This window comes from Brassica rapa, chromosome A06, assembly GCF_000309985.2.
Source record: "Brassica rapa cultivar Chiifu-401-42 chromosome A06, CAAS_Brap_v3.01, whole genome shotgun sequence".
Taxonomy (NCBI): domain Eukaryota; kingdom Viridiplantae; phylum Streptophyta; class Magnoliopsida; order Brassicales; family Brassicaceae; genus Brassica; species Brassica rapa.
In genome coordinates this window covers 16776564-16799193 of record NC_024800.2, presented here as the reverse complement: position 1 = coordinate 16799193, position 22630 = coordinate 16776564, and the positions used below count along the sequence as shown (strand labels likewise).

Here is a 22630-nt window from a genome sequence, read left to right as displayed (position 1 = left end):
TACAAACCAAGTTGGTTTGTCTAAAATCAGTGAAGCTTCGCTATAGGCGTCTTTAGGAACTACTACTAAAGCGTTCAATAGCGATCGCTATTTAAAACCAAGATACCAACATAAGCAAGAGATCTTTCTGTAACAGATATTGATACGTATGCTACTGCCAAGTCCCATCACCAGTGGTTGATGGGTAAGAGTGATTGTGGGCTTGATTAATGTGTCCTTTATTCCAAGTAGTCATTAGTAGTATACAAGTATCAAAAACTGCGAGAATTAAAAAGAAGTTAAGATTATTAGATCACCATGTTCATGGGAGGTGAGAGTTTCTAATATCTCTCAAGCTTATAAGCACCGTTCTATCTGAATGTAATTGTTGTTTCTTTCTAGTTACCAAAACCGAATCAAATGGTCTCAGAGCAATAAGAGAAATTCATTTCCTGGACATGCAACGTCCGGAAAAAGAGTTGGTCGAGTTGGTGACGAGAAAAACAACCGACAAGATGGCTTATTCTTTGGCATAAAGGTCCATGTACTACTTATATAACTGACAAGATAGCTTATTCTTACCTAGATATTGGTACATCACTGAATCTACTTGGGAAATGGAATTAAGCCCCCAAACACAGAACAAAAGACAAAGCGCCTAATCTTGAGGAATCTGAAGATTGGGGAAGAGGGCAGTTTTTGAAAAGAATCATCCTCATCATCAGATACCTGAAATCTCATAGACCTTTAAGCATAAAAAGCATGAAGATTAGAGACAAAACACAATCCAAATGTACCTAATTTGACATACTCGTTCGTTTAGAATCTGTGAGAAGTGTCCTTAGCACTTTCCTGCATCCGTACCACAATACCTATGAACATTTTGTAATGAAATGAGCTTCAACTCGAGAACAAAATCTAAAATGAAACTCAATTTGTAAAATGATTCTTAGCTTTTTTTTTTTTTTTTGTTAAAACCCAAATTTCCATCAGACTCGATCAACATAAGAGATCAGATTCAAGAAATGAAAGCAAGCTGGAGAAAGAAACAAATCTCACCCCAACACTCTCGCGAACACTGACAATATCATGGAATCTCCTGGAGACACATCAGATTTAGACCCAAGCGGAAATGAAAAACATTACAATACAAATGTCGGAAACAAAAATCTAATTTGGAGGCAGCGTAGCGTCATCAAGCTCAATCATTTCGATTCCATGACGATTGTCCAGTGCTAATAAACTGGTGGGGAGGGGAGGAAGAATCAGAAACACGATTGATAATCACAACAAAATCAAAGACACAAACTTTAGAGAAAACAAAAATCAAACGTGGGAACACTCCTTTCAAACGTGGTCAAGCTGTTCCGTTTACGGTTCTGATCGGAATTGTCGGTTTGTAAATTTTCTTTACCAATAACTTTCGGTTTAGCTTAACGTAAATTTACGAACCGGAAAATTCAGTTGAAATAAAAATACGTGAGTCCTATATATTTACTGTCAGACAAAATTCAGAAAAATACATTACTCCCTCTGTTTTAGTTTTAGTGGATTTCAACACAACTTAAGACGAATGATATAATCTCTATTTTAGCCTTCTTCTTGATCAAAACTTTACACGTACAAGTTCAAATGATTTGCTTTTGGTCTGAGGGGATAGATAATCAAACAGAGGATTTTGGAAAACGGCAACCTTATAAAACAAAACGGAGGAAGTATTATTATTATGGGAAAAATTGCATAAACAACTATGAAGTTGGCAAAAATTTACGCTTTAAACTTTGGACCTCAATTTCTCACACTTTAAATATTAAAATTTGTATTGCTCAAAAAAAAAAAAACAATGAGACTTGCTTGAATAACAAATTTAACATCAAAACTAATTTACTTGTTGCACATGACCGGTTACTGTTAATTAGCACGTAAAAACGGTGATGCGGAGGTTTACTTAAAAAAATATTTTTAATTATTTTAATTAATAAAAACATATAAAATTAAATAAAATTTTAATATAAATTCTTAAAATTGATACAAATTTAGGAAAAAATCAAGAAAAGTAAAATAAAGTTCATAAATTCAAATAATAATGATAAAAATAAATTAAAAATTATAATAAATATAGAAATAAATTGTAAAAATTGATTAAAAATCAAGGAAAAATAAGTAAAAAATAATAAAAACAAAAAATAAAATAAAAGTAAAAATTGAGAAATTCAAAAATAAAAATAAAATTAAGAAATTGTAGAAATCGATAAAAATTAAAAAATAGGAAATTTATAAATATATGGAAAACAAATAAAAATTCAAAAAATAAAAATTGAAAATTGAAAGTACTTGAACCCAAATCTCTTTGGTTTTTAGGTAGACATATGAGCGTTTGGGTGTCCGGGCTCGGATCCTCCCGATCCTAGAAATTTGGACTTAACAAGACATTTGAAAATGTAAACTTTTGTCAACTTCATGGTTTTTGCCAATTTTTACCAACATATAGGATAAGTGGGGAATTTATGACCCAAGACAAAAGTTATTAGCACATTTAATCCTCCTCATGGTTGGTTCATGCACCTATAGTCCCAGGCTCCTCCTCCTATAAATAAATCTACCATCACGTTCAATCAAATAACACTTTTGAAGGAAGAAAAAATATGACTAAACAACACATTTTCACATTTCTCTTTATGTTCTTCATTCTCCATACTGTTTTTAGGTTTGAATACCAAAAAGATGAGCTCGAGAGCGAGGAAAGCTTAATTAAGCCCTACGGTAGGTGGAGGAGCCACCATCACGTACCTTTCAACGTAACGAATCAAGGCGTGGACACATTTTATGTTTTTTGAAGTGTGAACTTATTTTGTGGTTTCGAATATCAAAATTTTATTCTCCAGATTAAACCCATATTTTATCAAAATATAAAAATGTTCAAAATATAAAAATGTAATACTTATACATTTAAATGTAATCTAAGAAAATACATTTCCTAATTATAATATCACAAAAACAAATTAAGATTACTATTATGTACTTAATACATCACAAACATCGTATACTCTTTAATATAAATATAAATTTGTAACTATAATTAATAAAAATACAAATCTCCGTTGTGATACGATTTCATGTGGTGTTTTTTGTGATCTATTCTATCTTTTATGTTATTGTTATTGTTGTTTGTCTGGCTCTCAATAGTTTTTTTCGGTATTCTCCTTTGTTGAAGTTTAAACATGTTTAAGATCAATACAAGTATGGTTTGACCCCAAAAAAAATAAAAAAATAATCTGCCTAAGCTTACTATTAATAAATTTTAGCTGCAAAAATTAGATGAACCAAACCCAAATATAAAAATAATTCAAACCAAACACAAATTCATAAATAACTGAACTATTACACTTTTTAAACCGAAAACAAAATCTACAACCGAACCGGAAGCAAACCAAAAACCGAAAAATATACAATTTGACGCGAGAAGAACCGACCCGAACGTACCTGAACCTGTAAATGCTCTAAAAAGACTCCAAAATACATGCTATCCGAACGTACCTGAACCTGTAAATGCTCTAAAATATAGCTAAATATCTGACGCGTTTGTGCAGTTTTGCATCTCAAAAGACTCCAAAATCACCATATTTCTCCAGAACGTATCCGGACCTGTAAATGCTCTAAAAAGACACTAAAACATAATAATTATATCTTAAAACACTTATATACCATGGCTGAAAGTGGATAAAATCCATGGTATATCACCGATCCGGATCCGAGAATAACCGACCCGAACCCAAACCGAAAATTTACAAGTACATATTGGATCCAAATTTTTAGGACTCGAAGGATCCGGATCCGAAAAGAACCGTTCCAAACCCGATCTGAAGACCCTAACGCCCAAACCCAATGGTTTAAAACTTAAATAGATTGGGCAAGAAAATATCATGATTTCTAAGAAAAAGAATTCCAACTTGCGGTCAAAACAAAAAAAAAATTCCAACCATATATACCCGAAAGAACACTGAACATCAATGTTTGGAAGATATTCAATTTTTCTAAAAAGATTTTTAGATTATTTAATTATTTATATTAAATTTGAAATAAAAACATTAAACCACTAGTATATTTACAACATATAACTGAATATCAAAATGTTTTTGAGAGTTCATTTAACAAGACCACATCTTCCTTTCTTTTTATTATTTCTTTTTGTGTTTTAATAAATTTAGTGAGAAGCCCCGTTACACTCCTAAAAATATTAAAATTTAAAACCTTCTCACGAAAGTCAATTCAAATTTTTATTACTTTAAATGAAAAATCAAAACTAAAACAGAAAGAATATTGTAAGTTTATTTAGAGATTTTAAGTGATTTTTATGTTATAATTGTTTTACTACAAATATATTGTTACAATGTTATAGAAATATAAGTTACTATATAAATTAATTTTACATATTATATAATGTACTATAATAGCTTTATTTAATCATTTTTATATATGATCTACACAGCAAATATAACATTTCTAGAAAATGGAATATATCTCCTATTAAAACTTAATTCAACTTATCATTTTTTTAGATTTTATCTCTTTTTTACAAAAAGTACCTAAAATTGGAAGATAATATATTTTTAATATTATTTCAATAATATTTTTGAATTATACGCTCTATAAGCTTAAGTAGATCTTAAGTTACTTATTATTTCATTTAGAATGTTTCAAAATTTTCTAAGTTATGTATAATTCTACATAATATTTTAAATTATTATTCCATAACTGAATAATAGAATAGTTTTTAATGTCAAAAAATATTTTGCATAATATTATTTCAATTGTGGAAAAGGAAGTGGATGGTTATGATCCTTTAGGTGAATGGCACCCCATTAAAGATATTAAAGATCCTTTCTCTTTGAGAGAGAATATTTTCCATCAAGTGCACTATGAATTTGTAATCTTAGAGTCTGGCTGAATAGCATAATTAGAGTAACAAAAAATATAGTAGAAATGTTTACTCCCAATTCAGCTTGAGTAGAGCCAATCAGGATGAAAAAGGTAAACAAATATTTCCTACCATTTGCGCTGGAAAATGGAATCTTGCTTTTGTTATGTTTTCTTCAACTTTTTGTTACTCTAGATGAGAGTAAATCAGAGTAACACCATAAACAATTAATTCTTTCCGCTTTACTTTTATCATATTTACTCCAAGTTACTCAATTTATATTACCAATCACACCCTTAGTTTGGTTGTCTCTTCTGTGTCAACATCAAAATCTGGTCGTTGATAACCTTATTTCTAGATTATAGACTTCATCAAGATGGTTGTTCCGTGACCCTTGGTTTAGAGATGGCTAGTGCTTCGTATTATAGAACACAATGAGAAAATCATGAAATAAGAGCTTGAGTTTACAAACTTGAGAATTGAGATCCTGTCAATACAAACTGCAGTTATGTATCCAAAGAGCAGTTCAATACAAATAGTTGTAATTCTGCTTAATAGCGACAACATAAGCCACCAGCATAATGAAGTAGCCATTTGCCGGAGGGTTACATGACAAATGAGATTTATTAAGAGACACAAGGAGATTCAATAAAAATCCCAATCCCAGAAAACAATACAAGAAAGTCTTGAGAAAAATGTTGGTTCAGTAAGTAGGATCAGTGAAGAACTTGTTGAGTCCAGGCATAATTTCTGGACGTTTGTCACGAACGTACTTCCTCAAGAAATTCTCCTTGTACTTCTCTCCCTCTGCATGGTTATCCAATATTCCAGCAGCCCTGTTCTCCTTGGTACATCTGCAGAGATAAACCAAAAGAAAAAAAAAACACAACTTTTAGAACACAACCTCTGTTCTAATATTGTATCACATTAAGTATAATCTAATACAGAACTGCATTACTGGTTTCCTATGAAACACTTCGAAACTGCCTTTGAAGTGATTCCTAGGGCTAAGTTCTGTTTCATTTACAGAGTATCTAGACCAAACGACACCGTTTTGCAAAATAACAATATTTATAGTAGATTAAACAACTGTTAATAGGATGTAAAGACGGAGATACAAACCTGACTTCAGGGTTTCCGGTGATGTTCCTAATCAACGAGAACGCACAGATCCCAACCGCAGCTCCTGTAGCGGCGAACAAGGGATACACCTGAACAGGGCAAAGAAACACACGAGGCGAATCGATGATACCAGATCTAACACTTATTAGCGTAGTCAAAAGAGAATCAACGGATGGACTCTGATCAAAGATGGATGAAAGTACCTCAGGTCTCAACCAACGGCTCGACATTAGAGAAGAAATCGATCGAGAGATATTACGGGAAGGAAGACGGCGAATGTTGAGAGACGTAAAGAGACGTCCCCCTTTTTATTTGTTTTGACTTTAGGTTTTACGTTTCTGTTTTTCTTTTTCGGGCGAGTGTAAGAAATTACAAATATTTTCTGTAAATTCTATAACTAATTTCTGATTGGCAGAGAGTTGTCCTACTTGAAGCCAATGAATTATTGACATCTGTCCATACAGCGTTTCTAGGCAAATGACAGCATTGCCAAAATGGCCCAGTTGAAATGGGGGCAAGTTGCAAGATACGATTCTCATCTATCTACCACTATTTGGAAACAATTGTGCTTAATTTTGGCAATTATGTGTGGTGTGATTTTATTTTTGTTGTTGAAAAATCTATTAATTTGGTTTTCCTCAGAAGATGACCATAATTTGATTTTTGACTCAACTTACTTTTGAAATTTCCAATACTATTATACTAGGTGATAATCTGCACCATGCGCAAAGTAAGTGGACTAAAAAAAATTATAATTTTTAATTCATAGCTATTAGAAATGTTAAAGTCGTAGTTCTAATATTATATGTCATACAATGAATGATTGAACGAAATTGTGTATGTCTATATAAGGCAAGCTTCGTTTTTTAAAAAACTTATGTTATTGGTTATGTGTAATTTGAAGTATAGATCATAGAAGTGAATCTATAAGAGTAAGAAAAGACTTATATAAAATTAGTTATAACTTAAAGCAAAAACGAAACATTGGCAAAAGAACTTGCTTTAATAATATAAATTATGAATATAAGATAAAAAAACATATGCAATATAATAATAATATATGAAAGGAACAAATTATAAGGAATCAAATAAATAAAAAACTCATAAAACCACAACTGCTGCGAAAAGTGTCTTTATAACTCTTCGTTTACAATCATATTAAAAGCAATAAAAAAGATATCAGCTTACGAAACTAAACACAATTATTTAACAAAATAAGTAAACGAAATGTATTACTTCAATCTGAAAGCATCGATTTCTAGAACATCATTGGACTCAAAGACAATTTTTGAAAAACCATCAATGTTAGTAACGTTCTTCAATCGATCTTATCATGAAAGACAAAATAATGTTAGCAAAATATACAGATAAAATAAGCTCCAACACTTTTGATTTAAAATAAGCACAATACATCACCTACTCCCCAATTAATTTGCCAAAATTGTAAAACACAGAGTACAATATTTGCATCTGTCGAATTCCATAAATATTGGAAAACGTGAGTAAGTGCTCCATAAGCGGCACACTTAATGGCGACGTTACCGTAATCAATGAAAAGTATAATTATTCAGCACATAATGATAGAATAAAATATAAGTGTATTCTATTTACAAATGGGGAATACTTGCTCTATGTTGACTACGAAAAAATGTATTTTATGGTCGATGAGACCGTTGCTCTCATCAGTAGGTTATGTTCTGTCATATATTCTTCAAGAAATCCTACTCCAACTACATCCACATAAATATCTGCTTGATATGTGAAAAAACATTTACACAAATTTAGACAGTACTCACTAAATATTAACAGATTCACAATTACCTGGTAACTTTTAAATTAGATTAAATTAGATAGAATAGAAAGCATACCAATAGGAAACTTAGGATGAACTAAGCCACGATAGACGTCAATGAAGTTTGGAAAACAATAAAAGTTGGAATTGCAGATTGGATCAATCTTCAAAATGACAAAGGAGTTACTGAGGTTAATATGGTATCAGTTCTTTGTCAACTGAACACGCTCTAATGCATGAGTTAGTTTGAAATTTTTAATTTCATAGCAGTGACCTTCCAAAGGCATTTCAGTTGAAGCATCCAAATCTCTGAATAATGTGGCTTGAATGGTATTTCCCTATTTGAGACAACTCCAAATATGTTAGTAGCAAAAATAGTATTAGAAAATATCACTGTAAATTTGTACAATAAATACAGCTCACTTTCTCATCTCCTATAATCAGTTCCGATTTCTAGAACCTTGTTCCAAATTCTGTCCTCCCCTTGCTGATAACCTTCACACGAACTGGAAGCAACGGTTTGAAAAGACTCAGTTCTGCCAATAATGTATGACTACCCATGGCAAAAGCAATGTAAGATAAGAACAATGAAATCGTTTTACGCAGGTGATGTCCATATGTTAAATATATACTATATATAACGTTAATTAATATTATACAGTTAGAATTGAAAATCAAAAGCTGACAAAAAAAAGAATTGACAATCAAAACTTAATAATTTAAGAGGCTAATTGGCGGAAATGATATATCGACTTGCTTATTTATAGTCGTAAGTGGTAAAATCTGCACTAAGGTGATCCGATATTAATGCTCATATATTCTATTAATCTACCCATGGAAAAATCAATGTAAGGTGATCTTCCTTTATTTTATTTTCTATCTTTTAAGATTACTAGACCCTTTCTCCGCGCTACGCGCGTTAAATATATTTAAATTTGTTATATTTATCATTTTTATTTGTATGTCAATTTTTGTATATTAAATTATATATAATAATTTTTATTTTTTTCAATAATTTTTAGTTTGAAGTAAGTATTTCTATTATATGTAACACAATTAACTAATAAAATATGAAGAATTAAGTCCGAGATTTTAGAGTTATGTAAAAAAAACAATTATGTATAGAACATAAATTATCTTAGTTTAAAAGATCGGAATCTCATCTCGAGTAAATTCACGAAAAGAAAAAGTACTCCAATAACCTACTTAAAATATAAAACCCCTTTTAAAAAAACGTACTTAATAATATTATTTTACGTGTAATAGTAGAAAACTGACAATTGAATGTCGATCTAGAATATTATTTTAATATATCTAATGGTAAAAATATTAATTGTAATAATTTTTCTTTTGAATTTTGTAATATTCCATGAATTAGAAGTCTTTAAAATCTAAAATCTATTTTATTAACATAATATATTTTTTATTCATTTATTATTTTGACGTTACAAAATATTTGCTTTAGTTTTATTTGTATATTAATTTTTTTAATAATTTAGTTTCTTTTTAAGTAATTTTAAAATTATCAATAATAATATATTTAAAATTATTTATTTAAATATATGCAAATATGATGTCTCATTTTTATATGTGTTTGCGTTGAGCATATTTAATTTGTTAGTTGTATATTTAATAACACCTTGTTGTGTGCCGTTCTATGGTTTTAATAAATGTGTTGTCATTTTATTCTTATTACTACTAACATGATTTTTTAGTGATCAATGATAATGTATTTTTAACGTTATGTATTATATTTTTTCGTATATTTTTTAACTCTTCATGCTGGCGCTTTTTTAGAATCATTTTAATTAGATAATAAGTCTAAAGATGTAAATAAAATTGTGTATGTTGTAAATTTAGACGTTTTAGTGTAACTGAGCACTAATAGAAGAGGTGACATGGCAAAAGTTATATAAATAATATATTTCACTTAAAAAATATTTTCAGTTATAATTGTTTAAGTAAAAAGTTAAATGATCATTTTGTAAAAACTAATAGAAGAGGTGACATGGCAAAAATATAATTTCTCATTTGCCGATTATTTTCGCCTACATGGACACTTTATCTAAGGCTTATATCCTGCTTTATTACTTGTTTGATTTATTCGGAAGGTTATTTAGTATTTTGGTAAGTGCATAGATTTAGTATTTGTGTGTAATTTTAATCCAGAAATATTTTGTGTAAATTACTATTGAATTAATAGTTAAAAAATTATATATTATTTTCTCTGTCTTTATGGATGATTAATAGCTAGGAATTTCCCACATTTACATTTGTCATTATACGGTTCTCACTAAATTTATTTGAAAAGATATATGTAACGTATTTTTTTTTACATTACCTTCATAGTAATTAGAGTCTAATCGTTGGTCCTTTTGTTTAAACAGGATCATGTATTTGAATATTAAGAAGTTTTTCTGAATGATGATCAATCAATTTTGTGGGTCAAACTTTCACTTGGTTACAATTAATTTAGTTAATATATTATACTCCATATTCTGCTTTGTATGTTAATGTAATTATATCTCCATTGCGTGTGGGTGTAGTTCTTTTGAGTTATATATTTCTCCCTTGGCAGTTACCTATATGTAACCTGGTGATCCCGTAACAATTTTATTAATCTGGAGAATATGAATCCGGGTGAAGATTATTTTCTTGATCACCTACCCATCTACTCGAACATATGAGATAAGTGGTAACTCTTTTGGATTTTTTTTTTTTTTTTTTTTTTTTTGAATGAATTTTAAATTTATTCAAAAAAGCCTTCTTACAACTTGTGTGGTCCTAGTATTATACTTAACCCTCAAACTTCAAACCACAAAATCAAAACAAGCAAATATGCATTTTAACTACACTCCTCTTGTTTGGAACCAATATTGGAGAGCATTCTCCATACCTCTCCCACCCTTCCTTCTAATCAAACTAAGCTTGTTTCTGATTCCTTTTTCAGTGATCTTTTTTAGAAGATCCAGATGCATTAGCCTCTCCCCATGCTTCACTCTGTTTCTCTCTCGCCAAATTGCATAAGTAGCAGCCTGAAATGCATACCTCAAACAAAATAAGCTCTTCTTATCCAGCGTACTACCTGACATCTTCTGCACTATCTCAATCCAAACATCCGTATAAGAACTGCCAAGAATCCCACCAACTAGGTACCTCCATAACTGGCCAGAGTAGGAACATTTGAAAAATAAATGATCTCGGGTTTCTGCTTCAGCATGACAGAGCACACACTCTGTGTCTACTCCTTGGCTCCATTTTGCGATTCTATCCATAGTAGATAATCTATTCTTCATAGCCAACCAGACTATGAATGCAAATTTCGGAGTCGCCATAGAGAACCAGACCCCTTTAGCCCACATCTGATTCTCATTTACCTCTCGTAATTTATCCCAAGTCTCACAAGTTGAAAAATTTGGTTTGTAACCCGTTTTACCTCTCCATGTACTTAAGTCTTCTCTTTCATGACAGATCAAACTTCTCACAGTGACTCTTTTGGATTGTCAAGCAATGACAATGCTTCTTCAACTCTGCTCAATTAAATTAAAAGGTTCTTTTTATTTTGTTAATGGACAAATTAAACCATTCCCTTTCGCGTAATTGGAAGCCGAGGATAAATATATAAAAGTTGTTATTTTACACATGACAGAATCGTAAACAGAATCAGCACAGTTAGACGAAACAATGCAGTTTATATTAACAACACATTACACAGCAATCATAATTGATGATCGGTTTCTTTTTCTTTTTATTTTTTTTTTTAACTTTTCTATATCAAGTAAACTCCTTAATGTATATTCCCTTTTCATGTTTTTAAAAAAGAAGTATATTCCCATTTCTTTCCGATGACACTACATTAGACAACGGCCCTGTTCGTCGGACAAAGGTCGCGGCAGCGACTGCCGGTTAGAAAAGCACATAAACAACAGAACAATTAATGAAAAAAGATCACAGTGATGAGAGAGAAATGGTCGCTGACGACACAAATTCATTCCGGAGAGTGCCGCTGTTTTATGTAACGATTCACACTGTGTGTTCATCTGAACAATAAGTGATCGCTGCGACTTTACCTAGGCCAAATTTCTTCATTTTGACGTTGTATTTTGATCGCCATTGCTGCCGCAGCTTTTGTCTGACGAACATGGCCAACATATAACTCAGCTCTGAAATTATTGATAGACATAGACCATATATAAAGTCTCATCTCTAAATGCCTAGCTCACTTCATCCTCTTTGAATCTTCCAGCGCTGCATATACGGTCAAATAGTCCACCTCCAACAGCATATTCCATGACAATAGTGATATGCTTTGGTATCAAAACTACCTGAAAAAGCCAAAAAATTAACACACAATGTATTTAAGAGATGCCTGTGAAGATACTTGCTTCAGCTGGTTATTTATTTTAAAATAGCTTTAATCATACCACCATCAAAGTGTATAAAATCAGTTACGTCCTTAAACAAAATTATATTCAGATAGTCATGTTATGCGTAGTTAATAATCTCTCTTGCTACGTTCTCATTGATCTACATACCAATAAAACCTAAGCTAACTATCGTTGCACATCTAGATATTCCCTGGTTGGTATCAAGATATTTCTCTTACGCTTATCAAGATAATTCTCTGAACATGATAACAGAAGAAAGTATACCTCAGTTTTGTCAATGAATTGTATGTATACTATCTGAGTTTAGATTCTAACTAAGAATTAAAATTTTGACAATGAATTGTATTACCTCAAAAGTTTAGGTAACTCATGACCTTCATAGACAATGGAGCGTATGTTAAGCAACCAAGCATGGACCATTTCACGTGCATCACCAGAAGACATAAGGTGCAAGTCCAAGCAAGACTCAGACCACACGTTCTCCCAAACTTGTCTAGATCTTCCTTCAAGCGCCACCAGTTGCGCTCCTCATTTCTACAAAACAAAAACGTTTCCACAAGTAAGCCTTTACACTAATAGTAACGCTTAGAAACTCCAAAACTCAGCCTCAACGATAACGGTTTGATTTTTACCTGACCAAAGTGCCAGAGCATGTCCGTAAGAGCATTGTAAAAAGCAGCAGCTGTGGAACCATCCATTTCGTTCACTTTGTCGAATACTCTGAGCCTGGAGCCACACATTCTCTCTTTGTCCCTTGTACATGAACAACACCATACACCTGACTATCAAACAGCCTGAGCTTCTCTAGCAGCACCGATGCATCTGCAAATGAGTTGCACCGACTACATAGACACACAAACATGACAACAAAACTAAGATTCCTCACCAAAATGCAACCACATAGAGCTAATCTATAATAACATAAACAATTAAGTCATATAATTCAATCACTAAATTCAAGAAGAGACAAACCTGCAAGCATTCAGAATGGCGGAGAAGGTAACAACATTTGGTTTAATTTCCAGCTGATGCATCGTGCAGATAACTTCCAATACAGAGGAGAGCTCATGCATACCCTCCTTACAATCCTTCTCCCCCTGTTACTACTCTCTATCGCTAACTTCCCAAATATCTGCATCACCTGATTATCCTCTGTTTCAGCCAATTTACTTAGAGAAGAAGAAGGTAGCAAAGAGGACGATCCACCTCCACCCTCTCCAGACTCAGCAAAGTACTCCACCGTCGCAGAGCGACCAAAAGCATCAATTATAGAATAATAAGTCACAACGTTAGGACTAATCCCTTCCTTAGTCATCTCATCGATCAAAGAAACAGCAGAACCCACCAACACATTCTTGCACAACGCATCGATCAACGCACTGTACAAAACAACATCAGCTCTCAACCCCGCGCCCTTGAACTCCTTAAATATCTCCATCGTCTCCTTGTACAACCCTCCTTTCGAGTAGACATCGATCAACATGGAGTAAGTCAGCAGATTCGGCGTCACGCGCTCCCGTTTCATCTCGGCGAAAACGTTTTTCACTTCGAAGTAGTTTCTCTGCTTCCCGTAACCTCCGAGAAGCGCGTTGTAAGTCACCACATCCTTCTTGATCCCCACGGATGCCATCTCTCTCAACACGAATAGATCTAGAAAATTAGGGTTTGGAGAAATGAAAAAGGAAAACGTCGAATCTATCTACTCTCAAATCGCGAAAGGCGAAACGAAGAAGGCGAGGAGCAACGGAGATGGGCTTACTGGGCCAGCAACACTAACATTCTATCTTTAAAAAAAAATCGAAGCCCAACAACCCACAGCCGAGATGACGTGTCAAAAACGAATCTCCTTATTGGTCGATTTTATTGTCTGACGTGGACAGCCTCCCTACTCCTCATATATCCCTTTTATTATAGTATAGATACTAGCTAAGGATGTGCGTTCGGATACCCGTTCGGGTTCGGATCAGGTATTTCGGGTATTTCGGTATAGAGGTATAGAACTCATTTAGTATTTCTGTACTTCAAGTCGGATTCGGTTATTTTTAGTTATGGTTCAGTTATTTTGGATCGGGTTCGAATATTTAGATTTAGAAGAAAATAATAATTTTTTCAAATTTCAAGTTTCTTTTATTTAAAAATTGAACTTTCACTTAGCTGTTTAGATTGAATGATTAATAGATTCAGAGATAATATTTTTTTAAAACACTAATTTGGTTATTGTTTTTAAAATTTGGACGTAAATTTTGATAATGTATGAAACAAAAAGCTTGACATGCATTTTAAGTGAGTAACAAATCATTTTGTCCATAATTGTATGTATATAATATTATATGATCTTAAAGTATATTTAGCATCAATATAAATATATTTTAAATAAAATGGGAGATGTAAATTAGAAATATAAGGCTAATTATACATATATTCGGTTATTTTTGGATATCCATTTGAGTTCAGATATTACCTATTCGGGTTCGAATATCCAATCTCTTCTAATTCAATACTCATTTTATCATTATACTTACCCATTTGATCAACGGTCAATCTAATTGAATTACAAAAGAAAAAAGTGTGAAGTAGTATAGAAATTTTAGAGTAAAATCATTTTTTGTCGAATCAATTGCTCCAATACTCCTCGGTGAAAAAACAAATTCTCCGAAACTCCTCCTCTTTTTCCGTTTTTATTTAATATTTATTTAAATCACAAAAAATATTAAAAGACCTACAAACCTCACGAAATCTAGTTATTTACATATTTACCAGGCGGACTATCCAAACCCAAACCATACCTACCCTTTAAACTCGGATCCAGACATAAAAATCTAGACATCAACTAAGTATTTTTAAGTTTTACTCATTCTTTCTATTTCTTCACTGAAACAAATCAATCTTATTTTTTCATCTTTTTATCACTTGGGAAAGGATAATCTTCAAATAAAAGACGAATCAAACTTTTCTCTAGAAAAAATTAACGAAATAACAAATCACGAACTATCCATCGAAAGAGAAGAAAAAACGAACCCAGAATGGTAGAACTTAGTAAAATTTGATATAACTATAAAACTTTGTACGACTTAGTAAAACTTTAAATAGTTTAGGTTGTAGAGCTTAGTAATACTTTGTGAATTTTGTGATGATGACTTAATTTGATAGTTACGTTTTTCAATGAAATGTTGTTTTCAAAGAATAAAAATGAAACTATCTGACCTTTAATGATGGAGACATGGAAAAAAGTGAGAAGGATAGTGTTTTAGGTAGTGGAGAGATGAACAAAAAAGTGTGGATAAGGGTGTAGGAAAGAAGGACAGTAGAAGTAATAAGGAAAAAAATATCGTGGGGATGAGCAAAGCGAGAAAAAAACAATGAAGAACAAATCAACCATTGGCAACCAATACAAGCGGCAAAGAAAAAAAAATCAATCATTGCAACCAATACAAGTTTTCGTAACTTGGTAACTCGATTAAAATTTGACTAGTTATACATCCAAATTTATAACTACTAGAGCTAAGACAACATAGAACTATCACTGTTTTCCTCGCACTATAGGGTTTCTCAATCTTCATACTTGCCAAGTAGAACTTCTTCTTCTAACACACTAAATTTGTTGTTTGTGTTTGTGTTTATGTTACTTGGTTTGTTATTTATGTTCGTAGAAATTGTTGTAATTTAGGATAACTTTGGTTAAGTATCTCCTTTTTGTTTGTTATTACTTTTTTCATGTTTGTGTAATTAGCTAAAAATTTGCCATAGTTTTCGATTTTCTTATGTCAAACTTTGTATAATTTAGTATTTTTTTTGTATTTCTCTTTGTATAATTCAGTAAACTTCCTCAAATTTTTTTTTTTGTTTTTCATTTATCAAATTTCGTAAACTTAAAAGAACTTTTCACTGAATTTGATAGAAGTTATGATTAATTGTACAACCAAAATCTCAGAAAGACCATGACAATAGGAATAAAAGAATATACAACTAACAATATTTTTCTTCCATTATTGGATCTTTCAATCTGCATGGTCGTTTGAGAAACCACAAGGAAACATCAACAGTATTGGCGATAAGGAATTGGATCAGATTTGGAGAACTTCTCGATGATATCCTCACCGCTGCATCATCCCTTAATATGTAGCCTCAGAGTTTTGATCTTGATTGACCACTATTCTAGAAAAAAATACTGAAAATTTACCCATTAGGTGAAGAAAGATGTAAAAGGGGCAATGGGATGAGAGAAAATGGGTTGAGAGAATTGAGAAGATAGTAGAAATGAGAAAACTCTAAAAATTAAGGCAATTATAGTTACCAACTTCGTTTTCGGGGTCTCGAAAAGTATAAAATTTTGGGAGGAAAAATTCTGAAATTTGGGTGGGAAATTTTTTTACAACATTTTCGGGGTCAAAGTTTTACGAAGTTTGTAGTTTTACAAAAAACTTCAAGGTTTTACTTTAATTTTTTTGGCATTTTTTTTAGTTTTACGGTACTCGAAAGACTTATATTATAGTTATACCAATTATGTTTAGTTTCTTACAACTATTTTCCATCAAATCATGTTGTAATATAATTAATTTTGTGGCATATATAAGTTTTGTAATTTCACAAGGTCAATACTAAGAAAAAATACATAAAAGAACAAGATATTTCTTCTATTATAAATAGTACACAGCTATGTGATGAAATTTTTGACTATAATTATTTTGAATTTAAATCAGAAAAATACTAACAAATAATAAGCATAAAACTTGTAAACAATCAAACAACTTTAGAATTTTGTATCTTTGTTTTTGTTTTTGTATTTTATCAGTTTTACTTAGTTTTTATATTGTCTTGAAGAATAGATGCAATTAATCACAGTGTGCATATTTTCTTATGGTTCCGGAATTTAAACTTTTTCAAGAGCAAATATGCACTTTTATGTATGCTTTATCGAAATAAATCAGAATTCTTAATATTCGGAGCTCACACGTACCCACAGTTCAAAATAATAATTTCAAAACAGTTATGGTGTGATGCTCAATCAACTAAATCTTTCACATGCTCTCCATGTTATCCAAACCAATATCTACATTGTCTCTATCTCGAATAACAACATCTTCCACTGACTCAATGATCACCTTAAGATGTCGTTATGCTTCTTCAATTAGCTTTAGGTTTTACGACCAATGAAATATAATTCAAATTCAGCCTCTTTATACATGGATTTATGGTAATCCTTATGCATGTCCTATCCACTAGCATACATGCTACCTTCATTTGGAATCCATTCATAACTGTAACGCCCGAATCCGGCCTCTCGACCAAGCTGGATCCGAATGCTACTTTACTAATTTCTTTGCTTGTTTGATTCATTTTAAGTCTTTTATTTACTAAGTCATATTAAAATATGAAGTTCATAAACAAGCGAACATATAACACAGTGGAATATAAATGTGTTTAACTTGTATTACTTTAAAACATGAGATCCAATACACAACTTGTTCACAGTTTTATAGACAATAACTAGTTCGTCCCCAAACTCATCTAACCACACGTTACACAGCCTCTCACTGACCGAGCCTTCACGGCTCCTTGGCTTGACCATAACCATCCTTAGTTCCTGAAACCACAACCAGATAAGCATTAATCATAACCGAGAATAGAACGGATTGATTCTACAATGCTTGGCTTGGTTCCTAGAACTTAGATAAACCTCAATCAATATAATCACATATAATATGAACTTGGCTACCGTAGCCTAAGTCAATCAACCAACCACCCCACATGACTTAGAATCAGATAGACAGTCCAAAGTAAATAATCAGAACACACGAACAGATCCGGATCGCCCCAAAGACCAATCCGTCTAATCGGATAGAATATAGGATTGACCGCCAATGAAGTCTGGCTCGATGGTCCAACGGACTTCCTTACCTGATGCGGCCTTGGGCATGGATCCATATGGCCGAGTAAGCCTCAAGCCCAATCCGGTAGGCTTAGCAACCGGTCAGACCTTGCGACTCATACCTTGGTTTAGACAAACTGTGTACTAGTCTTGACTTAATAAGTCATAGACTGATCCATAAGGATCAGACAGAATCTGTATCAACCGACACCGTTTGGAACATGCACCCCTTCGGTCCTTGGTACCTCTTGGTCCTCGTACCGCTTGATGTTCGTAACCCTTGGCATCTCGTACCTTTTGGTTACTAACACCCTTTGGCAACTCGTGACCTTTGGCAACCCGTCCCTTTTGGGACATACCCAACCGTTTAGGCCAACCGCCCAGTCTATGGTGCGATTCGAACCATCCGCATAACCGACCAGTGTCTAGGTTTTTGGTTTGATTATGATCGGCCAAAGCCTAGGGACGTGTCCCTTGGACTCAACCATCACAACCTTTCGTGTATAACCAAAAAGAAGAGAAGAGAAACGGATTGAAGCAGATAAGGAGAATCGGATCGGACTAATGGACCGACTAGAGCCACGGTGCGATCACAAGGACCGTCTATTCGGACTGATGGAGCCACGGACCACCACGTACCTTCTGAACTGTGTCAGGGTTGTCCATGTTCTTCTCCTTGTCTCGGTCTCCCATGCTTGATCGGAGTCAGTTCCTAAACGATCAGAGTTGCCGGAAACAAACACCACCACACTCGGCCTTTCTCTTGGCCGGAATCTCTCTCTCTCTCTCTCTCTTTCTCTTTCTCTCTCTTCAAGATTTCTCTGAGTATTTTTACCTGGAATTGGATAGTGAAATTGACAGAGGGGACCCCTTATTTATAGAAAACGAAGGGGTAAACCTTGCCCCACAAACAAGGCACGACTTGCTAGCGGATGGGCACCATTGGCCAAGGGTTGTGCCCTCTCGGCCACTTGCATCCCATCTCCTATTCTGATTGGGTTTGGGTCGGACAGAAGCCCACACCATTTCCCAAGCCTTCTGGACTTAGCCCACACCCTATCTAGAGACCCAACAGCCCACGGCCTCATGGCCGGACCACACGGCCCGCCACTGGCCCGGACCACATGGCCCGCCACTGGCCTGGACCTGGACCATCGGCCCGAATTCCGAAGAGTCCGTCGAGCTGAGATGAGCTGACTCCTAGATGCCTCAGCTGAGTGAGCTATTAGTCCATCTAGTGGAGCTGACTTAGTACTGGTCCAGCTGGAGTAAACTGAACCTAGCTTCGTTGAGCTGGTCGAGCTACTCGTTTACTTCGTCCAGCTACCGTCTTACTCATCCTAGCTGACTTCTTCCTCTTATAAGGTTAATTCTAAGTATCCTTACGTCATTAACCTTCTATCTTGGCCATGGAACACTTGCCTGAATGTCCTAAGACTGGCTGGTTCGTTTCCGCAAACTATGGCCGTCCCGACGATCCTTATCTTGGATTGCAGATGTTACAATAACCACCTCCGGCTTTATAATAGTATCTTTCATAATCAAAGTGTATGTTTGTGAAAGAAGTCGTCGTCTCCTGTAAAAATTAAAATGATTAACAATCAAGTTAGATGAAATTGCACGGATTAACTATAAAATTTTATCAAGTTATACAATCTTACCAATATAGTTATACCAAGTTATACAATATAGTTTTACTAAGTTATACCACGTTTTCTAGTTCTTTAAATCAAAATACTAATCTGTTAATATATTTTATGATTATACTAGTATTTTTTATTATCCAAATAGATCGAGACCTATTGTTCTCAATGTTCAATTAGTTAATTGTGAACACAAATTTGAAGTTAAAGTTCTTAATTCTTCTCGAACGAATTAATGGAGAAGATGAATGCAAAATTGAATGGAGCTTCAATAAATCTGGGTTATAAATCTACCAGTAGTGAGAGAGAAAGGAAGAAGACAGAGTAGGAGAAAGAATGATTTTGATTGTTAACTAATTCTCAAATACTCTTCATTTATTTCATACTCTTCAAAAACATTGTTAATATCCAGATTACCCTTTTGGGAGTATGATAGAATGAAATTTGTTTGAGTATTTCACCCTTTTTTGTCACATCAACAAAACCTATATAAACTAAAATAAAAATGATAAGTGGCTGCAGAATAAACTCCTCCGAGGGGCGGACGCAAGACAATGGCTACGGTGGCACGTGCCCCCAACTGTTTTGAAATTTTCTTTGCTAAACTATAGGGTTTATTGAATGCTTCCACCCTAAAACTAAATCATAATGGAAAAAATCATTGTGCCCCCTACTAATTAGCATCCTACATCCGCCCCTGTCGACTCCTCTAACGATGTAGGTAAAGTGGATAACATATTACCTTGGCCAAGGACTAGTTTCAGCTGAGAAACATGGAAACCAGATGAATCTTACAATCCAGTAGAAGTAAAAGACGATAAGTAGTCTCTTCAATGCATTCTGTTATCAGAAAAAAGGCAATAATATTTTAGTGCAATCTTTTGAAAAGTTCTTTGTGAGTGAAGTTTGTCTATACGGTCTCAGGTTTGGAAACACCTAGTTTTCATGCAGGTGATTGACAGCATTATCTTTTATCCTTGCTTGTGCTCTTAATTAATGGACCTTTGCATCGTGTAACATTGCATCTAGGTCTTTCAGCATTTGCTTCAACTCATAATTGTTTATAGATCCATGTTCAAACTAGGGCTGAAACTTATTATCCGAGATTCGGATCTGATCCGAGATTTACTCTGGATCCGTTCTGAAAATAAATATTTTAGGGTGTCTGAATCCGGATCCGGATAAGAAAATATCGGATCCATCAAAATCGAATCCGGATTTGAATATCTTGACTTTTAGGTCCTGATATCTGGATCTATATTTTAAAAATATATTAAATTTTCAATTTTATTAATAATTATATTTGATATATTAAAATTAGTCTTCTTATATTATATTTAAATTTTATTATATATATATATATATATTTATATATTTATAAATCTTGTATAAATATTTAATTTCTGCATTATTTTAGAATTATTATTAACAAAATATTTTTAATTATTTTTATGGATCTGAATCCAAATATCCATGCATAATATAATATCTTGACGGATATCTGAAAGCCACAAATCTGAATCCAGATACAACACGACGGATCTGGATACCTTAAATTTCGCAGATATCCAGATTTGTTCCACCCTTCATTCAAACCATTTCAGAGCTTCTGTAATTCAGATTAACTGCACCCAAAGGTACGGATGAATTCTTCGTACGAGCCTTTCTCCCTTGATGCATGTTCGATTTGGACGGTGTTTGGGCTGTAAATTCATTGAATTTCGATGGATTGATGGTGATAAAAATAATTAAATAAAACTGTAGAAAAAAAAATTGATAACTGTCGATTTCAGAAAACGGGTGAAAGGGGTAAGTAAACCTAGACCACTCACAGAGTCACAGTCGTTTTTAAGGAAGTGAATCCATGTTTAACCGGTGGATATAATGTGGGATTGGATAGTCCACTTGGTAAAGTTGTAATTAGTTAGGTTTGCTTTGGTTTCTTAATATTATTCTATTTTTATTTTAAATAAAAAAAAAACTAAATTAGAAAAAAGAGTGAATAAGATTTTTTTTCCTAATTCAAAAGTTAATAAGATATGCGGGTTTTGCCTTTTTAGTCTCTTATTTTCTTCCTTTTATTTTTAAATATAAACAATAATTATCTTTAATTGGATTTTAAAATCCAAATCAAACGTTAACTGAATTTTTGTTAGACATTTATGCTAATGGAACAGCATCAAAAATATATTATTCCATTAAGACACTAATTAACTTTTATTCTATTTGTTCAATTTTCTTTAAATTTTTTTTCAAATACATATGTTCAATCCATTACCTGTATTGTAAAACAGATAATCGAACAAGGTCAAATTTGAATTCAAATTAGAAAACCACTAACCAAATGAAGTAACATTTAGGGGACGACTGGTTTTTCCGCTACCACCAGCAAACGCAGCTTTTGCAGTTGGTAGCGATTATCGATGGTTTGCAACAATCACTCAAATCGCTCTAAACCGCTTCAAACCGCTTCAAACCGCTTCAAACTGCTCCGAATCTCATAAATTCAAAAGCTGGCTCCAGTTAGCGTTTGCGGTTACGGGCGGTTGCGGGAGGGTAAAATTTTTTTCTTTTTTTTTAAAACAATATATATACAAAAGTAAAAATATTTAATAAAAAATTTAAAATTGAAATTATGAAAATATTAAAATATATCTATTATATTTAAATTAATATTATAAAATTTTATAATAAAAACAATTTCAATAAATTTTCAAAAATAAAATTATAACTTTCTAAATATAAATTTTATATTTATTATAATTTTATGATTTTTGATATTTTTATAATTATATTAAATGTAAATATTGTTAATTTATTATTTGACTGTTACCTCATTAAGTAGTTAACCAGTCATAAGTCACCCGCAAACGCACCAATTTTTAACCGCAGTACCAGTCGTACAAATATCTTTAAACC

At 32.8% G+C, this 22630-nt stretch overlaps 1 protein-coding gene and 1 long non-coding RNA gene across 2 annotated transcripts; both read right to left on the bottom strand.

Moving 5' to 3' along the window:
- Positions 1-5338: 5338 nt before the first annotated feature.
- Positions 5339-6420, bottom strand: LOC103873555. The gene is made up of 3 exons (XM_009151962.2): positions 6223-6420; positions 6020-6108; positions 5339-5751 (listed from the first exon to the last, which is right to left on the bottom strand). The coding sequence occupies exons 1-3, from the start codon at positions 6247-6249 to the stop codon at positions 5601-5603; spliced, it is 267 nt and encodes an 88-aa protein (XP_009150210.1). The 5' UTR covers positions 6250-6420; the 3' UTR covers positions 5339-5600.
- A 4100-nt stretch (positions 6421-10520) lies between these two features.
- LOC103873692 lies at positions 10521-14108 on the bottom strand. Its single transcript, XR_004448797.1, has 4 exons — positions 13172-14108; positions 12832-13041; positions 12549-12733; positions 10521-12136 (listed from the first exon to the last, which is right to left on the bottom strand). It is a non-coding gene; the product is annotated as an uncharacterized LOC103873692 (long non-coding RNA).
- Between the last annotated feature and the right edge of the window lie 8522 nt (positions 14109-22630).